General features: G+C 48.7%; 1 protein-coding gene across 1 annotated transcript in view; it reads right to left on the bottom strand.

The window, feature by feature from the left end:
- The window catches only part of PLXNC1 (plexin C1), a 148,346-nt gene extending 127,514 nt beyond the window's left edge, over window positions 1-20,832 (bottom strand). The window contains exon 1 of the mRNA XM_047866008.1: window positions 19,731-20,832. Coding sequence (XP_047721964.1) covers window positions 19,731-20,795 — 1,065 coding nt within the window. The 5' untranslated portion in view covers window positions 20,796-20,832. The remainder of the gene's footprint in view (window positions 1-19,730) is intronic.
- Window positions 20,833-22,749: the final 1,917 nt, after the last annotated feature.

Genomic DNA, 22,749 nt, shown 5'->3' with positions numbered 1-22,749 from the left:
CAAACCCACATTTCAGTTTTAGCCAATGGGAGAGCTGGCAAACTCCAGTAAGCATCACCGTTAACTCCTCAAATCGCCCTGTTTGGGGAGAGGGGAGGTGAGCAGGGGGAGGCTAAGACTTATTAACTTCATTATATTATTGCTGACAGTGTTTATGTCTTTCAATTTATGTCTTATTAAACATTCATTATTTTTAAACCCACCAAGTTTCATTAACATCTAAAGTAAATGGATTCATGGACTAAATTGATTTCTGAAGCCTTTAAAGTGCCGTCTATATTTCTTTGTTGAAGTTACGCTGGGGAGAAAAGATAAGCTAGTGAGGATTTCTCCAATGCCGTGATCACTTTTCAAGGGAAAGATGTCATAACCTAAGAGAGAGTGACTTATTTGCATAAAATGTTCCATAGTGAACTCAGTTTAAGAAGATTTTTGGAAAGCCCATTAGAGATTTTTTTTTTCCTGTTAGAAGATACTTTTCATGCAGTCGGGGAAGATGAGGAACTGTCCTGTTAAAATCGAAGTTAAGAAAAAAAAAATCTCTGTGGGTCTGAGAATCAGAACAATAGATCACTGTTTAGATAAGGATGCCTCATGACTATGAGCAGAAAAAGAAAAATCGGATGACCTTTAGATTGAAAAAAATAACAAAACCACATCACACATCTTGCTTTAAGATAAAACCAGAATTGTTCAAAGTTAGGATCAGCTGACCACTTACTAAATATTTGGTCACTGCAGAGAGGCTAACTCAGAGAATTGGGTGTCATCTACCTGGGCATCTCGAAAGTTCTATTACCACTATCTATGGCTGGAGGACGCCATTCTCCCTCATCCCATGGCACAGAAAAAGTTACGGCTGTAAACTGATTATTCACAAGGACAAATGGGACAGTGTATGCCTACCGCTGGTATACAGTAGGTGCTTAATAACTGCAGCCGTTCTGATTAGCCAAGGACCATGACATGACGCGTAGTTTTGCTGAGGTTGGGTGGGATATTCTGCTTGTGAAAGGCTGGCTCCAAAAAACCAGAAGTGGCTCAAAAGCTGTAAGGGCGCAAAGAAGAAAAGCTGCTTCCAAATTACCATCCCATCTTTTCTAGTGTCCTTCCCTGAGTTCTGACCATTCCTTAATAACTAGTTTTCCAAATGAAGCCCTGGATCAGTAGCACAGGTTAGTAGAGCCATGAAATCAATGTTTCTGAACTTGGGAGCTAGTGACATAAACAAACTGCCCGCGACTAGGGAGTTAGAGAGCTTAGGTCTGCGTTCAAGCTCAGTTCGCACCCACTGGTCCAAGCCACATGGTTATCCCATTCCCCACTGCCAGAGATCTGCTTTCCTATCCCTTAGAGCTAGAGGTGGCCATGTGGTCCATACTGGGCGGGTGAGATGGAAGAAGTCCACTGGAGGGGCTTCTGGGAACAAATTTCCTCCGTGATAAGAGGAAGCTCTTGAGGAGACCCTGTTCGCCCACTCCCCGTATCTCCTCCCTTTGAAATCTGTTGTGTGAGGCCACTGTGTACAGGGTGGTGGCAGCCACTTTGCTTCCACGAGATTCAAGATGGAGGATGAAAATCAACGTGCTAAAATTGGTGCAGGGGAAAATGAAGGCTCTGGTTTCTTAAGGACACCACGGAGCGCAGCTTCCAGCCTTTCAGCTTTCTACTAGGTTAACAATAGATGCTATGGCTTAAGTTCCCGTCGAGTTGGCTTTCTGAGGTTTGCAACCAAAAGCAAGTCAGCGCAAGAAATGAGAGTCATGTGGGACGCGACACCAGACTCTAGCTTTTCCTCAAGTATGAGGGACCAAGGACTGGCTGGGTGCTCGCTCCTCTCACCACGGAGGACGTTGGCCACGGTCAGGATCGTGTAGCCAATTACAACCGCGGGCCTGGAAGGAAATAGGAAAGAGCAGGCTTGGACCTCACGTAAACTCTGAGGGCTGTTCTAGCTGAATGGAAATGGATTCTTTTGTGCTAGTCACACACAGAAACGGACGAGTCCCTGTGAATGGAAAAAGGGGCCCTCTGAGTGGGTTTCTTATGCTCATTTCAGCAAATGAAAACAAAAGAAAGACAGCCTTCAGAGAAACCTCCTCACAAAAGTGAAGTTAATACCCAGGGAGTCAAGCCGAAAAAGGGGTGAAATAGTGCAGTCGGCCCCCTGTGTCCAGAGATTATTCTTACTCTTTTTTTTGGCCTATTTTCTATCTTGCCCTTCTCTCCCCTTAGGGCATAATCACTAATGTTGCTCTCAGCCTATTCTGTCTAGTTTATTATGTGTAATTTATTTCTGAATCCCAGCCTCTGCTTGTTCGTCTGTGTGTAACAAGGTTAATGCCTTGTAATGATGCTTTTGCCAGTTCTGCCTTTCATGACAAAATCCAATCTTGATTTAGCTCTAAACCTTGTCTCCCCTTTGGGCTTTCTTGGTTCCCTCAGAGTTGTCATTGTGCTTCTCTGCCGTCTGCCATGTCTAACCATAACGTCATGCCTTCATGCTTTAGCCCTCTCTAGAAGGGAAACTTTCCCCAGTTTGAGGAAGAAGCTACTTCGTCTCAGCGTTTGGGCTCAAAAAGAGACAAGCTTGGGGGATGCCTGGGGGGCTCAGTCGGTTGAGCACCCGACTTCCGCTCAGGTCATGATCGCACGGTTCGTGAGTTTGAGCCCCGCATTGGGCTCTCTGCTGTCAGCGTAGAGCCTGCTTCAGCTCCTCTGTCCCTTTCTCTCTCTCTGCCCCTCCCTCGCTCACGTGCTTGCTCTGTCTCAAAAATAATTTAAAAAAATTAATTAAAAGAAAAAAGAGAGAGGCTTGAGCTCAATACACCAAAGTGGAACCAAGGCTACTGTGAAGGCATGAGTGCTAGTGTGTGTGTGTGTGTGTGTGTGTGTGTGTGTGTGCGCGCATGCGCACATATGCACGTATGTGTGTGTGTACAGGTAGTGGGCTTATCACAAGGGGAAACAGCTCGACCTCTCTGCAGCACCCTTATACTACCTTTCATCGACAGTAAACACTCCCTGGGGGTGCCGCACAACTCCAGGGGGCACCAGTCACGTATTCTAGGGTTGAGTGGCACCCTCTGGACTTGGGTAACGCTGAGGCCCTGCTCCCACCATATGAAAGATGGTTTGACTCATCAAGCCTTTGCAGGGTGTTCACAGCCACGCTGCAGCTCTTATGGGGACAGCTGCAGGAAATGTGCACAAAAGTAGGGCCTCAAGTGTTAGGGACCCAGCAAGAGTTAAGTCTTTTATTCCCAGTGTGCTTAAAAAAAAAAAAAAAAAAAAAAAAGACTTGCTCCTTTTGGTTTTTCCTTCTGGGGCTATGGAAAATACCAACTTCGTGCCTATCAACTACTTATACCTTGATAAAATGCCTCTTGGGCAATTAATTTTGTATTCCGCTCTCCTTTGGCATCCACTTACGTTGAACAGTTTCTTCACCATTTCCCATAACTTACCAGGGGCCCACGTGCAGTTGGGGAATCTTAGTAGGAGCCCTGCACTCAAGTTCTGTGCACGTGCCCAGAGACATGCGCACTCTCTCTCTCCTCCCACTCTATCCCTTACAGGCTGCTTGATTTGGGGAGGCCCCTGAACCTCAATGACCAAATCTATAAAATGAATACAGTAACACATATGCCCAGCCTATTAGCATTGCTGTGAGGCCCACATGAAACTATGCATGTGAAAATAAGTAGAAAACAACCTTTATGAAGCTAGAGAGATGGAAAGAACAATTTTTCACCCAAGATAGTGACTTCATTAGCCACTAGGACTCCTGTTGCTTTTCTGTATTCTTCTAGAGTATGCAGCGTTGCTTGGAGTCTAAGTTTACGGCATCTCTCTGATCATCTGAAGGAAGAATTTATACTGGGGATGCAAATGATCAAAAGGAAAAGTTCAAAGTGTGCATGAGGGATGGAGAAGCGAAGTTTAGGGGAAGAGCCGGACAGCCTCTACACCAGCAAGCATCAGGGAGCGCACAGTGGAACCATAGGAAACAGAGAGCCAAGTTTGAATTTTGCACCTTCCCACTTGCTCTTCCTCCTTCTCTTCTCCCTTCAAGGCCCTCAGTGTCCCTCAGTCTCAAAGCCCTACCCACCAGCAAAGTCCTGCTCTCCAAGATTTAGCCTTCCTTCTTCCTGCTTACACCCTTTCCTCCAGGGAAATCTCCATCTGCTCCCTGTGGCTAATTTCAGTCAATTACTTATGAAAAGAACCTGACTCAAATAATTCACAAAAAGAGATGAATGGCTGACAGTGTGGGGGGAAAAATACATTTTTCTACATTCTTAGAGTTGAAAAGCTCTCAGTCCACTAATGTTTTTCCATGAGGAAGTTACTGGCATTCTGGATGGGATATTTCTTCATTATGGGAGCTGTCCTGCATGATACGAGACTTTTAGCATCCCTGATCCCTGTCCAGAAAAGGCCAATAGTGCCCCCATCCCATCATTTGACGAGTACAAAAGCTCCGTCCCCCACATCTCTACATACCAAATAAATGGAATCATTCTTGAGAGCCATGGCAGTCTATCACAAGGGTTCAGAGTTGCCGGAAAATGATGATCTAGATGTTTCTTGACTCCAACCCTGTTCCTCCCTAGCCTTCCTCATCATGATGAAAGGCACCACCAATCACCCTCAGCCTCATGCTCTCCACCACTCCCCACAGCCATACATGAAAAATCTCAGCCAGATTCGCCAACAATCTCATCTGTCTTCTCCATCTCCACAGCCTCCACCCAGTCTAAGCAACCTCCATCTTGCTCCTGATCTACTCCAAGAGCCTCCTGGTCTCTCCCTTCCAACCCACAATCTTTCTTTGACCAGCAGTCAGAGTGACCCTTTAAATATAAAATAAGCAGTGTTACTCCCTTGCCTAGAGTTCTTTACTGGCTTCCCATCACACTTAGAACTAAATCCAAGTGCCTCCCCAGATCCTACCCGAGCTCATCCCTGCCGACTTCACATTCTACCACCCCTCTCTTCCATTCCACTTCAGGTCCCACAGTGACTTTCCTTCAGACTTTTTAACACGTTACCATATTTCTGCCTCAGGGCCTTTGCACATGCTATTTCTAGTTCCTCACGCTTCATTCCCCTGAGGTTGGGTCTTTCTAATCTTTCAGGTTTCAAATGCAAAGTCACCTCCTTGTGGACACATAACTATAGATCGTTCCATCCTTGTCCCAGTTATTATGAATCCTAGCACTCCACTTTTTTACTTCAAGATTGTTTTAAAATTATATTTGTTATCTGTCTCCCAGTAGACTCTAAGCTCTAACAACAGTTTATCTGATTCCATACTTTGAAGGCGGCATGTACCTAGACATCTGGTACGTAGTAGGTTGTCAATAAATGTTTATTGAATGCATGAATAAACACATGGATCAATGTTTGAATTCTTTCAGTCAATATCTTACCAGGCAATGTTGGTACATTGCTAAGTAGGTCTAATCATTAGAGAGTTCTTCAGCTGAGCCAAATTTTGTCCTTGTAAACACTGGACCTTGGTTCTGCCTTCGGGAGCAGGACTAAACTACCCCACACCTCCCACTATCATGCATCTCGGCCTTCTCTAAATTTTATATCCATAGTTCATCCACAAGTCGTAAGAGAAAATTTCTGGGTCTCTGGCCGTCTCGGTCTGCAGGCAGTCTACAGAGTCAGTTTACTTAAAATATGGCTCTAACATAGGAACAAAGTACTTTAGGTGTTCTCTGACCAAAAAAAGATAATTGGACTGTTTTTTTTTCATTATTAGAACAGCATAATTTATGAACATGGCTTCACACTGGGTTAACTCTTTAAAATAAAAACAGCATAATGGTAGCATGGAAGAACAGAAAGAAGAAATTTAGAGTTTAGAAAATGTGGGTTCAAGTTCAAGCTCTATCACTCATAAGCTGTGAGTCTTAGGCAGATGATTTAACCTGCCTGAGGCTTCTCTCCACCCACCATCACCTGTCTACCTATCTGCCATCCGCCAGCCCAACCATCATTTATGGAGCACTCGCTCTTGACCAAGCGCTTGATCTGCAAAATACAAATGGGAATAAACTCCTCGTATAAAACAAAACCAATGGAATGAGTTTTTGAAAGAAACTCCAGCACTTTACATTTCCTGTCACTGTTTTTGGAAGCATTTAGTGACTGAAATGAATGCTTTGAGGAGGGGTTCCATGGATATCTATAATTCATGGGTACAATTCAGAGAATACATGGAATTGGATAAAAACAAATAAATTACAGTTGACCCATGAACAACACAAGTGGTACGGCCACCAACCCCCTGTGCCAATGAAAATCTGTGTATAACTTTTGACTCCCTCAAGACTTAACTAATAACCTACTGTTGACCCAAAGCCTTAGTCAATTAACACATATTTTGTATGTTATATATATTATATACTGTATTAAGATAAAGTAAGTTAGATGACATTACTCATCACGGAAATATAAATCAAAGCCATGATGAGATACCATTTCACACCTGCCAGAATGGCAAAAATTAACACAAGGAACAACAGGTGTTGGTGAGGATGCAGAGAAAGGGGAACCCTCTTGCAGTGTTGGTGGGAATGCAAACTGGTGCTCTGGAGAACAGCATAGAGATTCCTCAAAAAACTAAAAATAGAACTACGTTATGATCCAGGAATTGCATGATTAGGTATGTACCCAAAGGATACAAAAATACATATTTGAAGGGATACATGCACCCCAATGTTTATAGCAGCACTATCAACAATAGCCAAACTAGAGAGAGAGCCCAAATGTTTTGATGAATGATAATGGATGAACGGATGGATAAAGAAGATGTGGTGTGTGTGTGTGTGTGTGTGTATACACACATATACACATATATATGCATGTAATGGAATATTACTCATCCATCAAAGAATAAAATCTTGCCATTTGAAACGACGTGGATGGAGCTAGAATTATGCTAAGCAAAATAAATCAATCAGAAGGACAAATACCATATGATTTCACTCATGTGGAATTTAAGAAACAAAACAGATGAACACATGGGAGGGTGGGGGGAAAGAAAAGAGAGGGAAACAAGCCACAAGAGACTCTTAATGATAGAGAACAAATTGAAGGTTGATGGAGGGGAAGTGGGGGGGGGAATGGGCTGGATGGGTACTAAGAAGGGCACTTGTGATGAGCACTGGGTGTCGCATGATGAATCACTCAATTCTACTCTTGAAACCAATATTGCACTGTATGTTAACTAAAACTTAAATTAAAAAAAGATAAAGTAAGCTAGAGAAAAGAAAACATTATTTAAAAAATCATAAGGAAAAACGTTTATGTTTATTTACCAAAAAAAAAAAAATCCAAGTAGACCTGCATAGTTCAATCCTGTGTTGTTCAAGGGTCAACTGTATTTTAGCTAACTCCAACTGAAATGTAGCATTTCCTTTAATTATGAATGCAGGACACAGTATTTTTTTTTCAATATATGAAGTTTATTGTCAAATTGGTTTCCATACAACACCCAGTGCTCATCCCAAAAGGTGCCCTCAATACCCATCACCCACCCTCCCCTCCCTCCCACCCCCCATCAACCCTCAGTTTGTTCTCCGTTTTTAACAGTCTCTTATGCTTTGGCTCTCTTCCACTCTAACCTTTTTTTTTCCTTCCCCTCCCCCATGGGTTTCTGTTAGGTTTCTCAGGATCCACACAAGAGTGAAACCATATGGTATCTGTCTTTCTCTGTATGGCTTATTTCACTTAGCATAATACCCCCCAGTTCCACCCACGTTGCTACAAAGGGCCATATTTCATTCTTTCTCATTGCCACGTAGTACTCCATTGTGTATATAAACCACAATTTCTTTATCCATTCATCAGTTGATGGACATGTAGGCTCTTTCCATAATTTGGCTATTGTTGAGAATGCTGCTATAAACATTGGGGTACAAGTGCCCCTATGCCTCAGTACTCCTGTATCCCTTGGGTAAATTCCTAGCAGTGCTATTGCTGGGTCATAGGGTAGGTCTATTTTTAATTTTCTGAGGAACCTCCACACTGTTTTCCAGAGTGGCTGCACCAGTTTGCATTCCCACCAACAGTGCAAGAGGGTTCCCGTTTCTCCACATCCTCTCCAGCATCTATAGTCTCCTGATTTGTTCATTTTGGCCACTCTGACTGGCGTGAGGTGATATCTGAGTGTGGTTTTGATTTGTATTTCCCTGATGAGGAGCGACGTTGAGCATCTTTTCATGTGCCTAAGACACAGTATTAATTGAACCTGTGACTTCGTCACCAAAAGAAATCAGATATATCCATATCATTTTATAGTTATTCAGAGATCTCAAAATATCATTTATGCTCATCTCTACTTTGAAATTATGGTAGTTACTGATGCTAGATCTTGCTATTTAGTGTGTTGAGATATATTACTATACCTCAAATTGAAAAACACCATTTGAGATATCTTTGTATCAATAAAATCGGTTCATGTTGTAATTCTCTGTTTTATGCATCTAAAGCCATTGTTCTGAGAAGAATCTACATGCTTCACAGAAGTCCACAGCACATGGGCTCCATGGGAGGGAGGAGCCCTTGGGGTAGAGGACACGGAGATATTGCTATACACAGGAGGCTGATCTCGAGGACACCTACAACTGCTGGCTGCTCGGGGCCACGTACCCTTCCTGGTGCCTCAGAGAAGAAGGGTCAGCACTTGGAATACGACTTTTAAGACTGGTCACTGATGAAAAAGGAGCCTCAGGAAGATGTCAATGAGCAATGATTAGGAACAGCTGGTGTGTTCGAGAATCTGCTTCTCTAGCGGACTCTTCCAAGACCAGGTTGACGGGGGAACAACAAGGGAAATGCCCTTCCCTCTGGGCCACCTGGCTTCCTATCAACATAGCTCCAGTGTCACCCCCTCCCGGAAACTCTTAGCTCACTGTGCTATAATCACCATCTTCTCCACCAAATGGAGAACACTTTGTCAGTTTGATGAACATTTATGGAGGGCCCACTGGGTGTGAGATGGTCTTATGATGCTTGGGAGACAGACCCAGTCACACCCCTCAAGGCACACACAGTCCAAATAGCACTGCGTTGAGCCCCAAACAGAGCCTCGCACATCCTCAATCCCTAATTTCACTGCCAACTGCCTGCTTGGTGGCTCCTCCTGGGTGTCCCATAGGCATCTCAAAACCAACACAGAATTGTCTTCTAACTGGTCACCGAAACCTCTCTGTTCCTACCTCTTAGAAAGCTGTTTCCTTTTATGTGTCCTCTCCACCGTCACTGCCACCAGCTGGGTTCAGGTTGTCCACACTCCTCAGTTGGTAATCCACAGAATCCCACGGGATTCTCTCCATATTCACCATCAGCGTTCCAGACCAAGGCGACATCATCTCCTGCCCAGACAACTTCAGGAGCCTACTGCAGGTCTCCCTGCTTCCACCAGTGCCAACCTCCCATCCATGCCCCACAGAATGGCCGTTCTCTAGGGGTTCAAACCCAATCACTTCACTGCCCTGCCCAGGCCCCTCCATGCTTTGAGGAGAAAATATCCTCTCCGGGTGCCTGGGTGGCTCAGTCCGTTAAGCGTCAGACTCTTGGTTTCAGCTCATGATCTCACAGTTTGTGAGTTCCAGCCCCATGTGGGGCTCTATGCTGACAGTGCAGAGATTCTGTCTCTCTCTCTCTCTCTCTCTCTCTCTCTGCCCCTTGCTCTCACTTGCTTTCTCTCAAAAATATAGACTAAAAAAAAAAAAAAAGAATACAATATCCTCTCCTTCCCGTAGCCTGTGAGGCCTACAGGATCCCGCTGCTGCCGTCTTCTCCGGCCTCCTCCCCTCTCCTCTTCCCTCACCACCTCCCCAGGACTCAACCACGCTACCCTCGTTCTTCAAGCCGACCAAGCCATTCCCCTCTGGGCTCTCCAGGGTGCTAGGAGTGTTTGCAGCCCAGTTCTCCACCGGGGCATCTACAACCGTCCCTTCTCATCTTCCTGGTGTCCCCTCAGCCTCCTTAAAGAGAACCTTCCCCAACACCTGCTTAGCTCATATGCAGTCCTAATCTCTGCCTGTGCCTCGGTTTCCTTGTCTGTAAAATGGAAGTAATAATATTACCCACCTCATCAATTGCGGTGAGGATTCAAGGAGTTAATATTCTATTAATATTATAAAATGCTTAGAACACCACTGGGTACACAGTAGGTGCTCTATAGGTGCTATCATTTTAATATAAAAAGAACTTCTTTACTTGCTGCATGTTGTCTATTCTACTTACCAGTGTCAAATATTTTCACACAGTGCTAGGCATACAATAGAGACTCAAGAAATCATTCGTTTGAACCAGTGAGTGTCCTTCTCATCAGCTGTTTTGCCTCTCCATTCTTCTGCGTGCTCAATGTGGAACACCATCAGATCATGTCTGCATGTTGTCTGCTCCTGTCCTCCATTAGCCGCAGCCATGGTTTTCACACCCTGTTCAGCAGAATCCTACAAGTTCCTTTGAGATACCTCAGGGACAGGCATGGGGGTGGGGTACACAGGCTGCAGGGAACCTCCCGACCCCTGCTGCATGCTGTGTCCCAGCACCTGGCCATCGGTCTCACCCAGAACAGCAGGTCAATGATGAGATGCCAACCTTTTTCTCGTACAAAGCTCCTGGGGAAGATTTATGGTAAAGACCAGGTTTGGAAAGTCTGAAAACGACCAACCATCAGGATAAAATCCAGCCGTCTTGGCCTGTCTCATTAAGCCTGTGGCCATCTGGCCCTGCACACTCGTTTCTGGACACTCCCCAGCCAGGGTGAGCTACCTGCGGCTCACAAGCTTATTCAACGTCCTGCTTGTGCCCAAGCTGTTCCCTCTCGCTGGAACGCCCTTCCCTGCCTCCTCCACTTGGCTTCAAGACACAACTCCGGCATCACCTCTCTGAAGCCCGAGTTTGACGCTCCCTCCAGGGGCTCCCACAGCTTCTTTTTGCCACCTCTCTCACCACATCTCCTGGCATTGGGAAGGCTTGTTTCACACTCACCCTCTGCATAATGGCGGGATGGGCAACTACCACCTGGGAGCCAAATCTGGCCACTGCCCATTTTCATTTGTTTGTTTGTTTTAATGGCCCCAGGGGCTAAGAATGGTTTTTTTCCATTTCTAAATGGCTGGGGGTGGGTGGGGAATGAAAAGAAGACTATTTCATAAGCGAATATTATATGAAATTCAGATTTCAGTGTGCATCGTTTTACTGGAACACTGTCCCATTTGTTTCTATGTATAGTCTATGGTTGTTTTCACACGATAGCAGCAGAGTTGAGCAAATGCATCAGAGACTGTGTGTGGCAGGTGCAGCCTAAGGTATTGACGATTTGACCTTTGCAGGAGAGGTGTGTTGACCTCTGCATGACAGCATTGGCCAGGGTAGTGAGGCTGGGATTCCTGGGGTCAAATCCCCATAACTCCTCCAAGGAGAACGGTATCTGTAACGACTAGGTGGACAAACCAGTATGAAACTCAACCACAGATTGTGGGGAAGAAAAGGTCGCAATTCTACTGAGTTCTGTGACAGTATGAAAATTAGCACTTCCATCAAAATAGAAAATTAAAACTAAAAAAACTATGAGCACATTTCACAAGAAGCGAAGCAAAAAACTGAATACTACCACGTTCCCGCTCCCACAAACAGGTCAGATCCGTAACGCCTCCAAATTGCCCGCCCCCACCCCCCCCACCCCCCCACCCCCAGACTGTGGGATTTCTCAGAGCAGACCTCAGTCTTTATCAGCTATGTGCCACACCACACGTTCAGGGAAGACAGAGAACATCAAGAAGCTTAAAGGGAGACAGAGATGGTGCCACGCTGCTGTCGTCAACATGGAGGTCATGATGTGGCCCTTTCACAATTCCTTTCTCAGGGAATCTGCCCACTGGGCCTTCTGGGGGCCATGTTGATCCCCTTCTTCTGACCGGACCAAGGGGCAGTATATCCCCCGAGGACAAGAAATTCCTACTCTGAATGAGGGCTCTAATCAGACGTGAAAAGTTGAGTTGGACCCCAACGCTATCTCTTTCTTGGTCATTTGAATAAATAATACAGAAAGGTGTTGCCACTGAGTAGCCAATACAGAGGGTTAAATACCATCAAGAGGCGGAGTGGGTATCAAAGCAGTCTGTAGCATTCGGGTGGAGGGTGCGAGGGGCAGATGTTTGAGGAAAAGGAGGCCATCTGGTAGCAGGACAGAGGGAAGTGGCCGTGCTAAGTCATGCTGACAGTGAAACCTTAGAATGAGCCTCTATCACCTCCTGCCGCTGAGCTTCTGCCAGGTGCCTTGGGTCCAGAACCTCCTTCCAATTCCAAGGAAAGCCCATCCTATTTGCTAAAATCATGATGATGGTGATGACAGTAAATGCATACGTAGCATTTACTATGGGTCAGGTAGTGTTAATCCAAGACATATCAACTCCTTAATCCAGGCAATAACCCTATGAAGCAAATACGATCCCTCTATATATAGACAAAGAAACCGAGACACAGAAAGGTTAAATAATTTGTTTAAGGTCCCAAACTCATACGCAGCAGCCTTGGTCCCAACTGACCTGGCTCCACAGCCGGTGCATGTAACCACTTCGCAGTACTGCTCCTGTTCCTAGATTTCCACATAATTCCACATAGTTCTTTCCACTAAGACCCCCATCCCCTTATTTGAGCTTAAGCGGATGTTTCTTTCATGCAACCGACTCTGCCTAATATAGAAATTCCTACCAGGATTGAAGCTATAAAGAGTAGATCCTCAGAGAATTTCAATATGGACGTTTCGACAGTGGAACTGGTTCTGATGTACAGCAGAGTGGAAGACTCTAGAAATCCCCACCACATTCTGGAATGAAATGCAAACAGACTGCTATATACAAGAGTGATGGAGCTAATTAAACTGTGACCTTTAGGTTCTTGAGACTCAGACTACAAGCCCCCAAATGGAAAGGTTTTAGAAGGTTTTCTAGGTATTTGCTTTGAGCAATTAGAAGAGTAGGAGGCGTATAACAGACACATGAAAAGATGCTCAACATCACTCATGACCAGGGAAATGCAAATCAAAACCACAGCGATATATCCCCTCACAGCTGTCAGAATGGCTAAAATCAAAAACACAACAAACAGGTGTTGGCGAGGATGTGGAGAAAGAGGAAACTTGGTACACTGTTGGTGGGAATGCGAATGGATGCAGCCACTGTGGAAAACAGTAGGGAGGTTTCCCAAAAAGTCAAAAATAGAATTGCCATATGACCCAGTAATTCTACTGGAATACTGGGTATTTACCCTAAGGAAATGAAAATACTAATTTGAGAAGGTATATGCACTCCTGTGTTTACTGCAGCATTATTTACACTGTCCAAGATATGGAAGCAAGCCCAGGGGCCATTGATAGAAGAATGGATAAAGAAGATGTGGTACATATACAATGGAATATTACTCAGCTATTAAAAAAAAGGATGAGAGTGGGGTGCCTGGGTGGCGCAGTCGGTTAAGCGTCCGACTTCAGCCAGGTCACAATCTCGCAGTCCCGGAGTTCGAGCCCCACGTCAGGCTCTGGGCTGATGGCTCGGAGCCTGGAGGCTGTTTCTGATTCTGTGTCTCCCTCTCTCTCTCTGCCCCTCCCCCGTTCATGCTGTCTCTCTCTGTCCCAAAAATAAATAAACATTGAAAAAAAAATTTTTTTAAAAAGGATGAGACCTGGTAGTGGCCAGAAGGGAGGTGGGTTGGGGGATGGGTGAAATAGATAAAAGGGATTAAGAGGTACAGACTTCTAGTTACAAAATAAGTCACGGAGATGAAAAGCACAGCATAGGCAATATAGTCAATAATACTATAACAACATTGCATGGCAACAGAGGGTGATTACGTTTATTGTGGTATTCACTAACATATGGAATTGTCAAATCAATGTTGGACACCTGAAAATAATATAATGCTACGTTAATCATCCCTCAATAAGAAAAGCATAAGGAATATAAGGGTAGTGGAATGAGCTGGTCACTTTATACGGCCCTAAGTAAAACTGCAACAGAAAAAATAGGACAGGTTCTTACTCCAGGTGCCTCCGCCAGAAGACAAGGAAAATTGTGTCACCTTACCACAGTGGTTCTGAAACCTGAGTGTGAATTAGCATCGCCTGGAGGGCTTGTTAAAACAGATTGCCAATCCTGTCCCCAGTTTCTGATTTAGTAAGTTTGATGTGGGGCCCAAGAATGTGCATTTCTAGCAAATTCCCAGGTGATGCTGATGCTACTGGTTCGGACACTATACTTTGAGAACCATTGCTCTGTAACACAAAGCCCCTTCCTCCTGTCACTGAAAGGCATGATCACAGATGTTATTACATTTTACCATAGAAGTGCCAACCATGCCAGGTTTCTATGGTCAAAGTTGCAGACTGATAAGAGCAGAGGAAGGGCTATTCCAATAAATGGGGTTTTCTGGGAAGAGCTGGAGGGGTGAAGGATCTCTGATAGCTTAGGACTAGGAAAGAGAGGGGCCCTGATGCACACATTAAGAAAAAGCCAATGGCTGGAGTGCCTGGGTGACTTAGTCGGGTAAGCGTCCAACTTCAGCTCAGGTCATGATCTCATGGTTCGTGGGTTTGTGCTCCCCGTCTGGCTCTGTGCTGACAGCTCAGAGCCTGGAGCCTGTTTCAGATTCTGTGTCTCCCTCTCTCGTGCTCACTCGCTCTCTTTCTCTCTCTCTCAAAAATGAACATTAAAAAATTTAAAAAAGAAAAGACAAAACCAATAGTTAAGGGAGTATGAAATGGCCAGACTGAAGAAAATGTTGCTGCCAAGCACAGAAAACATTTCCAACATGATGCTCCGAGACCCTGCATTTATTAATTCCACAAATATTTCTCAAGCCCCAATGACATGTCAGGTACTATATGCTAGGTACTCCGGGTTCAACAGAGAACAAACTGTTACACGTTCCTGACCTTCTGGGGCTTACATTTTAACCGTAGCTGCTAATAAAGACCAGAGTGCCTGTAATCCAGACTTAACAGGCTGAGATCTCGGGATTCAGGACATGAGCTACGTCGTGTCCAAGAACAAAAACTGGGAGCAGCCCCCGGAGGCCTTGTTGGTTTCTCTGACGTCGTTTGTGAGTCTGAATATAAAGAATGCCAAAGCGGTCTAGAATATAAAGAACGACAGCTAAGGAGCTAATACCACCCCCCCACCCACCCCCCCAGGGTCTGAACTTTTGGTCATTCGGTCTGAAAATCCAGAAACTCACTCAGTTCACAGTCAAGGGTCCTCTGTCCTATCATGCCTTATGTCCACAAACACCTGATCTTATCAGAGCAGTTGCAAGGGCCTGGCTTGCTCCGTGCGTGTTAGGATTGACTACACAACCCAACATCCACGGTGCTGGACTACCCATGGCAGTGATTTACAAGCTCAGGTCCACAAGCCAGACCACCCAGGTCCTAAATCTTCAGCCATTTAGCAGCTGTGGAACTGAACCAAAACTCTCCAGGCCTCAATTTTCTCACCTATAAAATCATAATAATAACTACAGCTCTTGCCCCATTGGGAGACTGTGAAAATCAACTGAAAACAAAGCATGTAAAGCGCTTAGCACAAAGCCTGGCCATCGTAACTACCCAGGAGATAGTAGCTATGATTGCTTCCCACCCCCCCCCCAACTGGGTGTTGGGTTTATTTAAATCTACCCCTGCATTTCAGATGCGTGCACAGGGGTAAAATTCACCATCTCGTCTACAAATTGCAAAACGGCTAGACAGGATCGTCACAGAAACTACAGGGAGGAATAAACATCACAGGAAGACTGTGGATTTTGAGGTCAAGAGGCAACACACAAGGTTGCATTGCTGAGTGGTCCTGGGACATCACTTCTGCTCGTGATGGCTAGAAGTATCTTGTGTTACCATCGGCTGGAGAGCAGGCGAGTGTTTTGTGGTTGTCTGTGTGACAGCTAAATTATATCAGGCTTTGGAATTACGTACGGAAGAAGGGGTGCGTCTCCCCACAAGGGGTAGAATGAACTACAAAAGTCAGTCCTATTAGCCGACAGTATGAAAAACAAAACAAAAACCACACTACCCTCGGTGTCCATACAAGGAGTGGCCGCCATGTTTAGACCACAGGCAACTCCAGGACCCAAATATGGCAGCCAAGTACCTGTGGAACCAACAGACTTGAAAACTTGGGTACACTTTGCTAGGAGTACATTGGTGTGCCAGGGACAGAAGGAGTTCAGAGGGGGAGCGAGTTAACTAATTTGTACAGAATTTAAAGCATTTAGTATGTTTTTAAATATGTTAACCCAAGCACACAGAGAGGTTATGGAACAGAATGAAAAAAAAAAATCACATAAAGTTTTAGAACACTTCAAAGGGCATGGGGCGCCTGGGTGGCGCAGTCGGTTAAGCGTCCGACTTCAGCCAGGTCACGATCTCGCGGTCCGTGAGTTCGAGCCCCACGTCAGGCTCTGGGCTGATGGCTCAGAGCCTGGAGCCTGTTTCCAATTCTGTGTCTCCCTCTCTCTCTGCCCCTCCCCCGTTCATGCTCTGTCTCTCTCTGTCCCAAAAATAAACGTTGAACAAAAAAATTAAAAAAAAAAACAAAAAAAAAACCAAAGGGCAGCCTCCAGCCTCAACCCCCCCATGGTAGGGGAGGCTGGTTGCTTCCTTTGTAATTAGGACTTTCAAGGGAAAGTTTGAAAAGCACTCGAGTGGTGGAAAGAATACAGAAGTAGACATTTCAAGACTTGAGTTTAAGCTGAGAGGCTCAGACGCTTGTTTTGTTACCTTGAGCAAGTGACCCAACTGATCTTGGGCTTCCTCATCAGGTAAATGGGGATGTTCCTCACTCATTGCACAAGCACCTCGTAAATTCATCCTTAGCAGGAGAAGCAACTGACTTAAGAGGAGAAAACGCAACCCAGTCGCTCCTGTCACTCTGCTCCCCGTGGTTGATTGAAGATGGAAAATAAGAGAGAGCCATCTAGTAGGAGAGGAGAAGGCAGCAAATCCAGCCACTCGGGCCTCACTGCCTGTGGATTACTGTTAAAATTACTGTGTCTGCTCTGCAGAATTGCTGTTGGAATCTATTGAGGCTCCCTCTAGAGTGTTTCAAGTCAGTGTCTTGTTTTAGGCACCTATAATTCAGCATGCCTTTTCCAAAATACATTCAAAACCTGAAAATGAAATGCACAGCCAAGGCAAGCAAATAACATCATTGTTCTGAGTGACAACCAGGGGCACTCTGATCCTACGACCCCATTAAATGGGGCTGCAACCTGCCATTGTCCTTTCAGTGGCAAAATCAGGAGCGCCCAGCACAGAGCATTGCTTACACCGGCAGGTGTCAAACAAATATTTGTTGAACTGAGTATCTTATCTGCCTATTTGATAGGTTAGAAAAATTGTCAGCTTTTTCATCAAAACTACCTTCCTCCCCCCCCCCCCATTCAAACCCCTCTTGAAATTCACTTCCATTAAGGCTTTTGTAATGCATACTAGCAGCAAGGAATTTACTGAAATGAAAAAATAAATGCAAAACTCCAAGCTCCCACCTGTGCAGCCATGACATGCTATTGTTTGAAGCAGAGTATATTATTTAACTTGGATGACAAGCTCAGGAGGTAGGGACCCTGTCTTTCAGAACACCCCGCTCTGAGCACACTGGGAGCTCTTGATAAGCAGCAGCAAGAAATGCTGCGGAGGGACCTCTTTTAATTATTTATTTTTCCAACCCCAGATTTTTGGCTGCAGGTTTTTACCCTTGGCTTGATTTCCAAGGGAACCTCTCTCCCGGAAGCTCCCACGAAGATGGGTAAACAGCACTCTGACCCACCCCCTTCCCTCCTCATCCCAGAGCAAGTAGGAAGACCTGACCACCCCAAAACGTGGATTGTGAGCGAGTGCACTCAGGATGTCTGCTGGGTTTGGAAGGGAACTAAGTCCTCCAGGACCCAACGGGTAGAGAGAGGCAGTCAAGAGAAATGTTTTGGCTCCACACATCTACACAGCTGTCAGATGGCAAAGCTCGGACTTCCACTGTTATTACCTGCTGTGGGCCTCTGAGCTGTCTTGTCATTAACCCCAGAGACCAAGTATGCCTGAAGCTTGGCACTAAGTAACGTCTGGGGGGCGGAGGGGCGGGTATGTTCAAGTCTTTCAACAGAGGAGTAGAAGGAAATGGTTTCTGCCAAACTGGAGCTCTCAGATTATAAAGCTCTCATGAAAATAGATGGTGAATATATGTGTATGGCAAGATGAAGGCATTCAGGGAGCATCATTTGTTATCTATGCTTAAAAAAATTATACCAGTAACTAAAGAAAGGCATTATGTGTGTGTCCCAGCACACAACCGACAGGCAAGGAGGGAGAAAAGCAAATGACCATCTAAGGAGCCTTGCAAAAGACCTCAGTTTTTTTTCTCCCTGAATAATAGGACTTAATATTTGGTGAGATGTGCTTTTCAGAGACAGGGGTGGGGGGGGGGGCGGGGGTGAGAGTGTCTTCCCCTACATATAGTAACATACCTTAGAGCCAGGGCTCTCCTGTGTGCTTATGCAACAATGTATCAATACAACACATTTTCCAAGTGGAGACTTCTCCCCTTCCTCTCTGACGCATTTTATACCAAAACAATGGCAACACCTGTAGCCGTTAATTTCTGCTCTTTGATTTCTGTCCAGTTATAAAGGAGGCTCTCAGCAGGCTCCCCTCTCAGGAGCCATATGTGGAGTCGATGTGCCAGCAGCCTTGGAAGGAAACCAGCCTCTGAGAAGTGCACAATGGCTCCATAATCCCCATCAACTGGACCCTCTTGAACCGCGGCTTTATTTTCCAGTCAAAGAGCTGCCAATCTCCAGAGTCAAGCTGGGGCTGCCCTGAGAACCCAGGGGAAACCTGTGCTCTTACTGGTTGGACACAACACAAGGGTGGTGCTTCTGCGCCCCACAGTCTCCACCGGCAACGTGGAGCCCAGAAGCTGCCTGTAGCACCCCAACATCTTTCCTTGCTTCCCTCCCGGCTGAAGCTTTCATCCACAAAGCCACCTCAACCTCCCCTGCCTCTCCCCCCAGAGACCACAGTTGCCCCCACGGCAGAGCCACAGCCTCCCGCCCGCCCTCGCACTAGGTCAGGCTGACGGTTCCGTTCCACCCAGCGTGGGCCGCTTTTCCAGGCCAGCACTGACCCAGGTTGAGCAGGCTACCAACTCTTCAGACCACATCACATGTGTTGCGGGGAGGGGGGTGCGCAACGGCTGGGGTGTGGCAGCATGCCTTTTGGGTTCACCGACTTCTCTGCCCAGGGCGCTGTGTTTGGCAACCGAGTTGAGAAGGGTCAAGCCACACGCCGGCTAACACCCGTACACCTGGGGAGGCGATTAGGGAAGGGAGCGGGTAGGCTGCCTGCGGCGGCTCAGCCCCAAACAAGCGTCGTTTGGACAGAGAAGGATGACACTGGGACACAGTCACTAGAGTTTTAAGCCAAACTCCTACCCTCTCCACCTCGCCGTTTACGCTCCCTCTGGGGACCTCTGGCTGTGCTCTAGAGCAGCCGAAGGTCTCCGAGACCCCGTGAAAACGGCTCGCTGGCCGCTAGCCGGCCGTGTGAATCCCAGACCTGGTAAATGGCAACCTGGTCTCCCTCCCGCTCGCCCTTGGCGGCGGCTCCCCACCGGGAGCACTCCCCTCGGCGTCCCGGCGGCAGGACTTACGCAGTTTTGCTCGGCCGTCTGGAAGTCCCAGGAGCAGCTCTTGGCGCGCTCCTGGATCTCACTCATCCTGAAGAGGCAGAGTGCCGTGGTGGCGGGGGAGCGCTTCTCCTGGCCCTCGCCGGTGGCCGCGCTGAACACACCCGCCCAGACGCCCAGGGCCTCCACCAGGCTGGAGGAGAGGAGCAGGCGCCGGCCGTCGGGGTGGCCGTGGCCGCAGTCGAGGGCCGCCTGGCCCTGGAACTGCAGCACCTTGGCGCTCTGCGCGATGCGCACCATGCTGGGCCAGCCGGTGGCGGCGCCGCTCGTATAGTTGTAGGGATAGTAGGGGAAGTAGACGCTGCCGTTCCAGAGAAAGGCGTCCACGAAGTGCAGGCTGCCCGCGCCCCCGCGCAGCTTGAGGCGGCCCAGCTCCTCCGTGGCCAGGCTGCGTCCCTCCGTGTCCTTGAGGGCGATGGCGGTGTCGCGGTCGGACGCCGCCGGATTGCAGCGGCTCGCGGTCTCGGGCTCCGGCAGCACGTAGGTGGCGGCCACTGCCAGGTACCAGCGGTTCTGGTCCCCCGCGCGGTACACAACGCCGGCCGTCGAGCCCTGCGGGTGACAGGACACCACCTCGGTGCCGTTGCGCAGGGAGCTGTGGCTCAGGTTGCCCAGGAGCCGCACCTCGCAGGCGCCTCGGTCGAAGGTCCAGCCGGTGAGCAGCAGCCCCTGGAGGTCGGCCGCCCCCTCGCTGTAGGGCAGCAGCAGCTTGCTGAAGCTACTCCCCGGCCGGGGCCGCGCGGGGGGCGCCAGCGAGACGGGCTCCGTGCAGTTGCCCGCCTGGTCCCGGTACAGGCGCGAGAGCCTGTGCTCCAGGCTGTAGTCCAGCTGGTCCAGGCAGCTGCCGCTCGCCACGAACACGCCGTCCGCCCGGCTCGCCGCGATGGCTCCGATGGCTTGCTCCGACCGCCACACGGGCTCGTCCGCGCCCCGGCTCGGCGCCGCCAGCGCCAGCAGATAGGCGAGCAGGGGCAGCGGCGCGGCGGGGCGCGGGGGGCGCGGCGGTGCCTTCCTCCGGGAGACCTCCATGGGGCTGGGGGGGCCGCCCCCGGGCAGGGCGCGCGGCGGCGACGGCGACTCAGGCGCGCGGCGACGGAGACGCGGGCGGCGGCGGCGGCGGCTCCTGCGCGCGCTCGGGCTCCCGCGGCCGCCCCATCCCCGCGGCTCACCCGGGAAGGAGAGCAGGGAGGGCGGCACGCGGCGGGGTCGCTCCGGCAGCCTGTGCGGCGGCGGTGGCGGCGGCGGCGGCAAGCCCTGCGCGCTCCGGCGCCGCTTCCTCCTCGCCCTCCTTCTCCGGAGAGTTCCTCTGTGCAGCGCTGGCGCTCGCGGGGAGGCGCGGAGGGTAAGGGAGGGGACGGGCGGAGGGGAGCGAGGCAGGCGGGGAGGGCTGGAGAGGTTGGGTGCGCTTGTGCGTTTCACTTTCCCATTGTGAAAGTGGGATGCAACTGGCCCCCTTCCTCATCCTCTTCCTCCTCCGCCCTCCGCCTCCTGCCCGCCCGCCCTCCCTCCACGCCCATCTCCCCTCCCCTCTTGATTCGGTGAGATAGGGAGGAGGAAGGTCTCGTAATTTGGGTTACTGTGTAGGTGGCCTCTTTCATCTATTCATAACAAAGCTGAGCAGCCTGCTGTTGCCGCCGCGGCCGCCACCATCGCCCCTTGGCTCTCCCGGGGCTCCCGGGGCGCGCTAGCAGTACGCCGAGCGGGCTCCCGCGCCCGCCCGTCCGCCCGCGGGGCTGCTCCAACGCTCGGGTTTTGTTTACGAGAGCAGCCTGGGGATACGCAATGCACGGGGAGCCAGAACCCAGGGCGCCGAGGGTTTGCAGCTGAGGCCCAGGGCTCAGGCCACAGGGAGGCTGCGGGGAGGCTGACAGGTGTGGAGCGGCGGGAGGGAGGCCCAGGGGAGGCGCGCGGGAGACGTGGACGAGCCGGGGAGGCTCAGGGGACCAAGGCGTCCCTGCCACAGCGGTTGGGTTTCCCCTGGTCACAGGAGTGAGGTGAGGAACAGGCAGGCGCCAAGACTCCGCTTCTGGACAATCCCCGGGGCCAGAGCTCCCATATTTGAAAAGGTTCTCTCATCTCCCTTGGCAACGGAGTCCCAGGCTCTCAGACCTAGTGCTTAGAAAGTTCTACTCACCATCTAACCTTAATGATCCTGGCTAACGTTTATTGAGCACTTACTGTGTGCCGGGGGCTGTTCCAAATTTACCACATGGACTAAGACTCATTTAATACCCTAATAACCCTTTTAATTAGTGACTGTTATTATCACTCCCGTTTAGCAGTGAGAATGATCATGGAGAGGTTATGGAATTCCGCCGGGGTCCTAATGCTGGTTTGACAGTGGAGGTGAGATTCGAATCCCTATCTAGCTCCAGGGCCCTTTCTTTACGCATCCCGCCCTAGCCGAGCGCCACCTGTGGCCCATTCGATACCGCTGCGAGGTCATCCTCCGCAGGTGAGAACTGAAAAGGTCCCCAAGTTAAATGCTCCAACCTGCCCTGCCCAGCCCAGCCCAGCCCAGCCTTCTAATCTTAGAGCCAGGTACCCTATTTCCCTAGAGGCTCTCCCTCTGTCTCATCCTTTCCCACTTCTTTTCTTTGGACCCTCCGAGGTCTCCCCACCTCACCCAGGGGTGCCTCCAAAGCCAGCAAGAATTTGTGAAGCACGGCGAATGTCTGAATCATTGCACACCTGGGTGTCCGTTCATGATTTTGCAGGAGGGGCTTCCTAGAGGAGGCACGAGTGCCTCCCAGCTTCCTGAGGCGGCCGATGGCATCACCAGCACACTTAGAGTCTGGCAGATGATCCAGATGGTGTACCTGAGGACCCTTTTGCATCCTTGCAAACAGATCTCTGTCCCCTCCCTGATTATTTCCAGACCAGAGGGCCCAGGGAGAGTAACTGGTTGCATCCCCTCTCTTCCTTCCATTCCTGGTTCCCCAACTCTAGATGGAATCTGTCTCAGGGGGGACGGGGTAAGTGG

The sequence above is a fragment of the Prionailurus viverrinus genome, chromosome B4, assembly GCF_022837055.1.
Source record: "Prionailurus viverrinus isolate Anna chromosome B4, UM_Priviv_1.0, whole genome shotgun sequence".
NCBI classification, from domain to species: Eukaryota; Metazoa; Chordata; class Mammalia; order Carnivora; family Felidae; genus Prionailurus; species Prionailurus viverrinus.
Note: the sequence above shows the minus strand (reverse complement) of the source record. Positions and strands in the feature narration are given on the sequence as shown.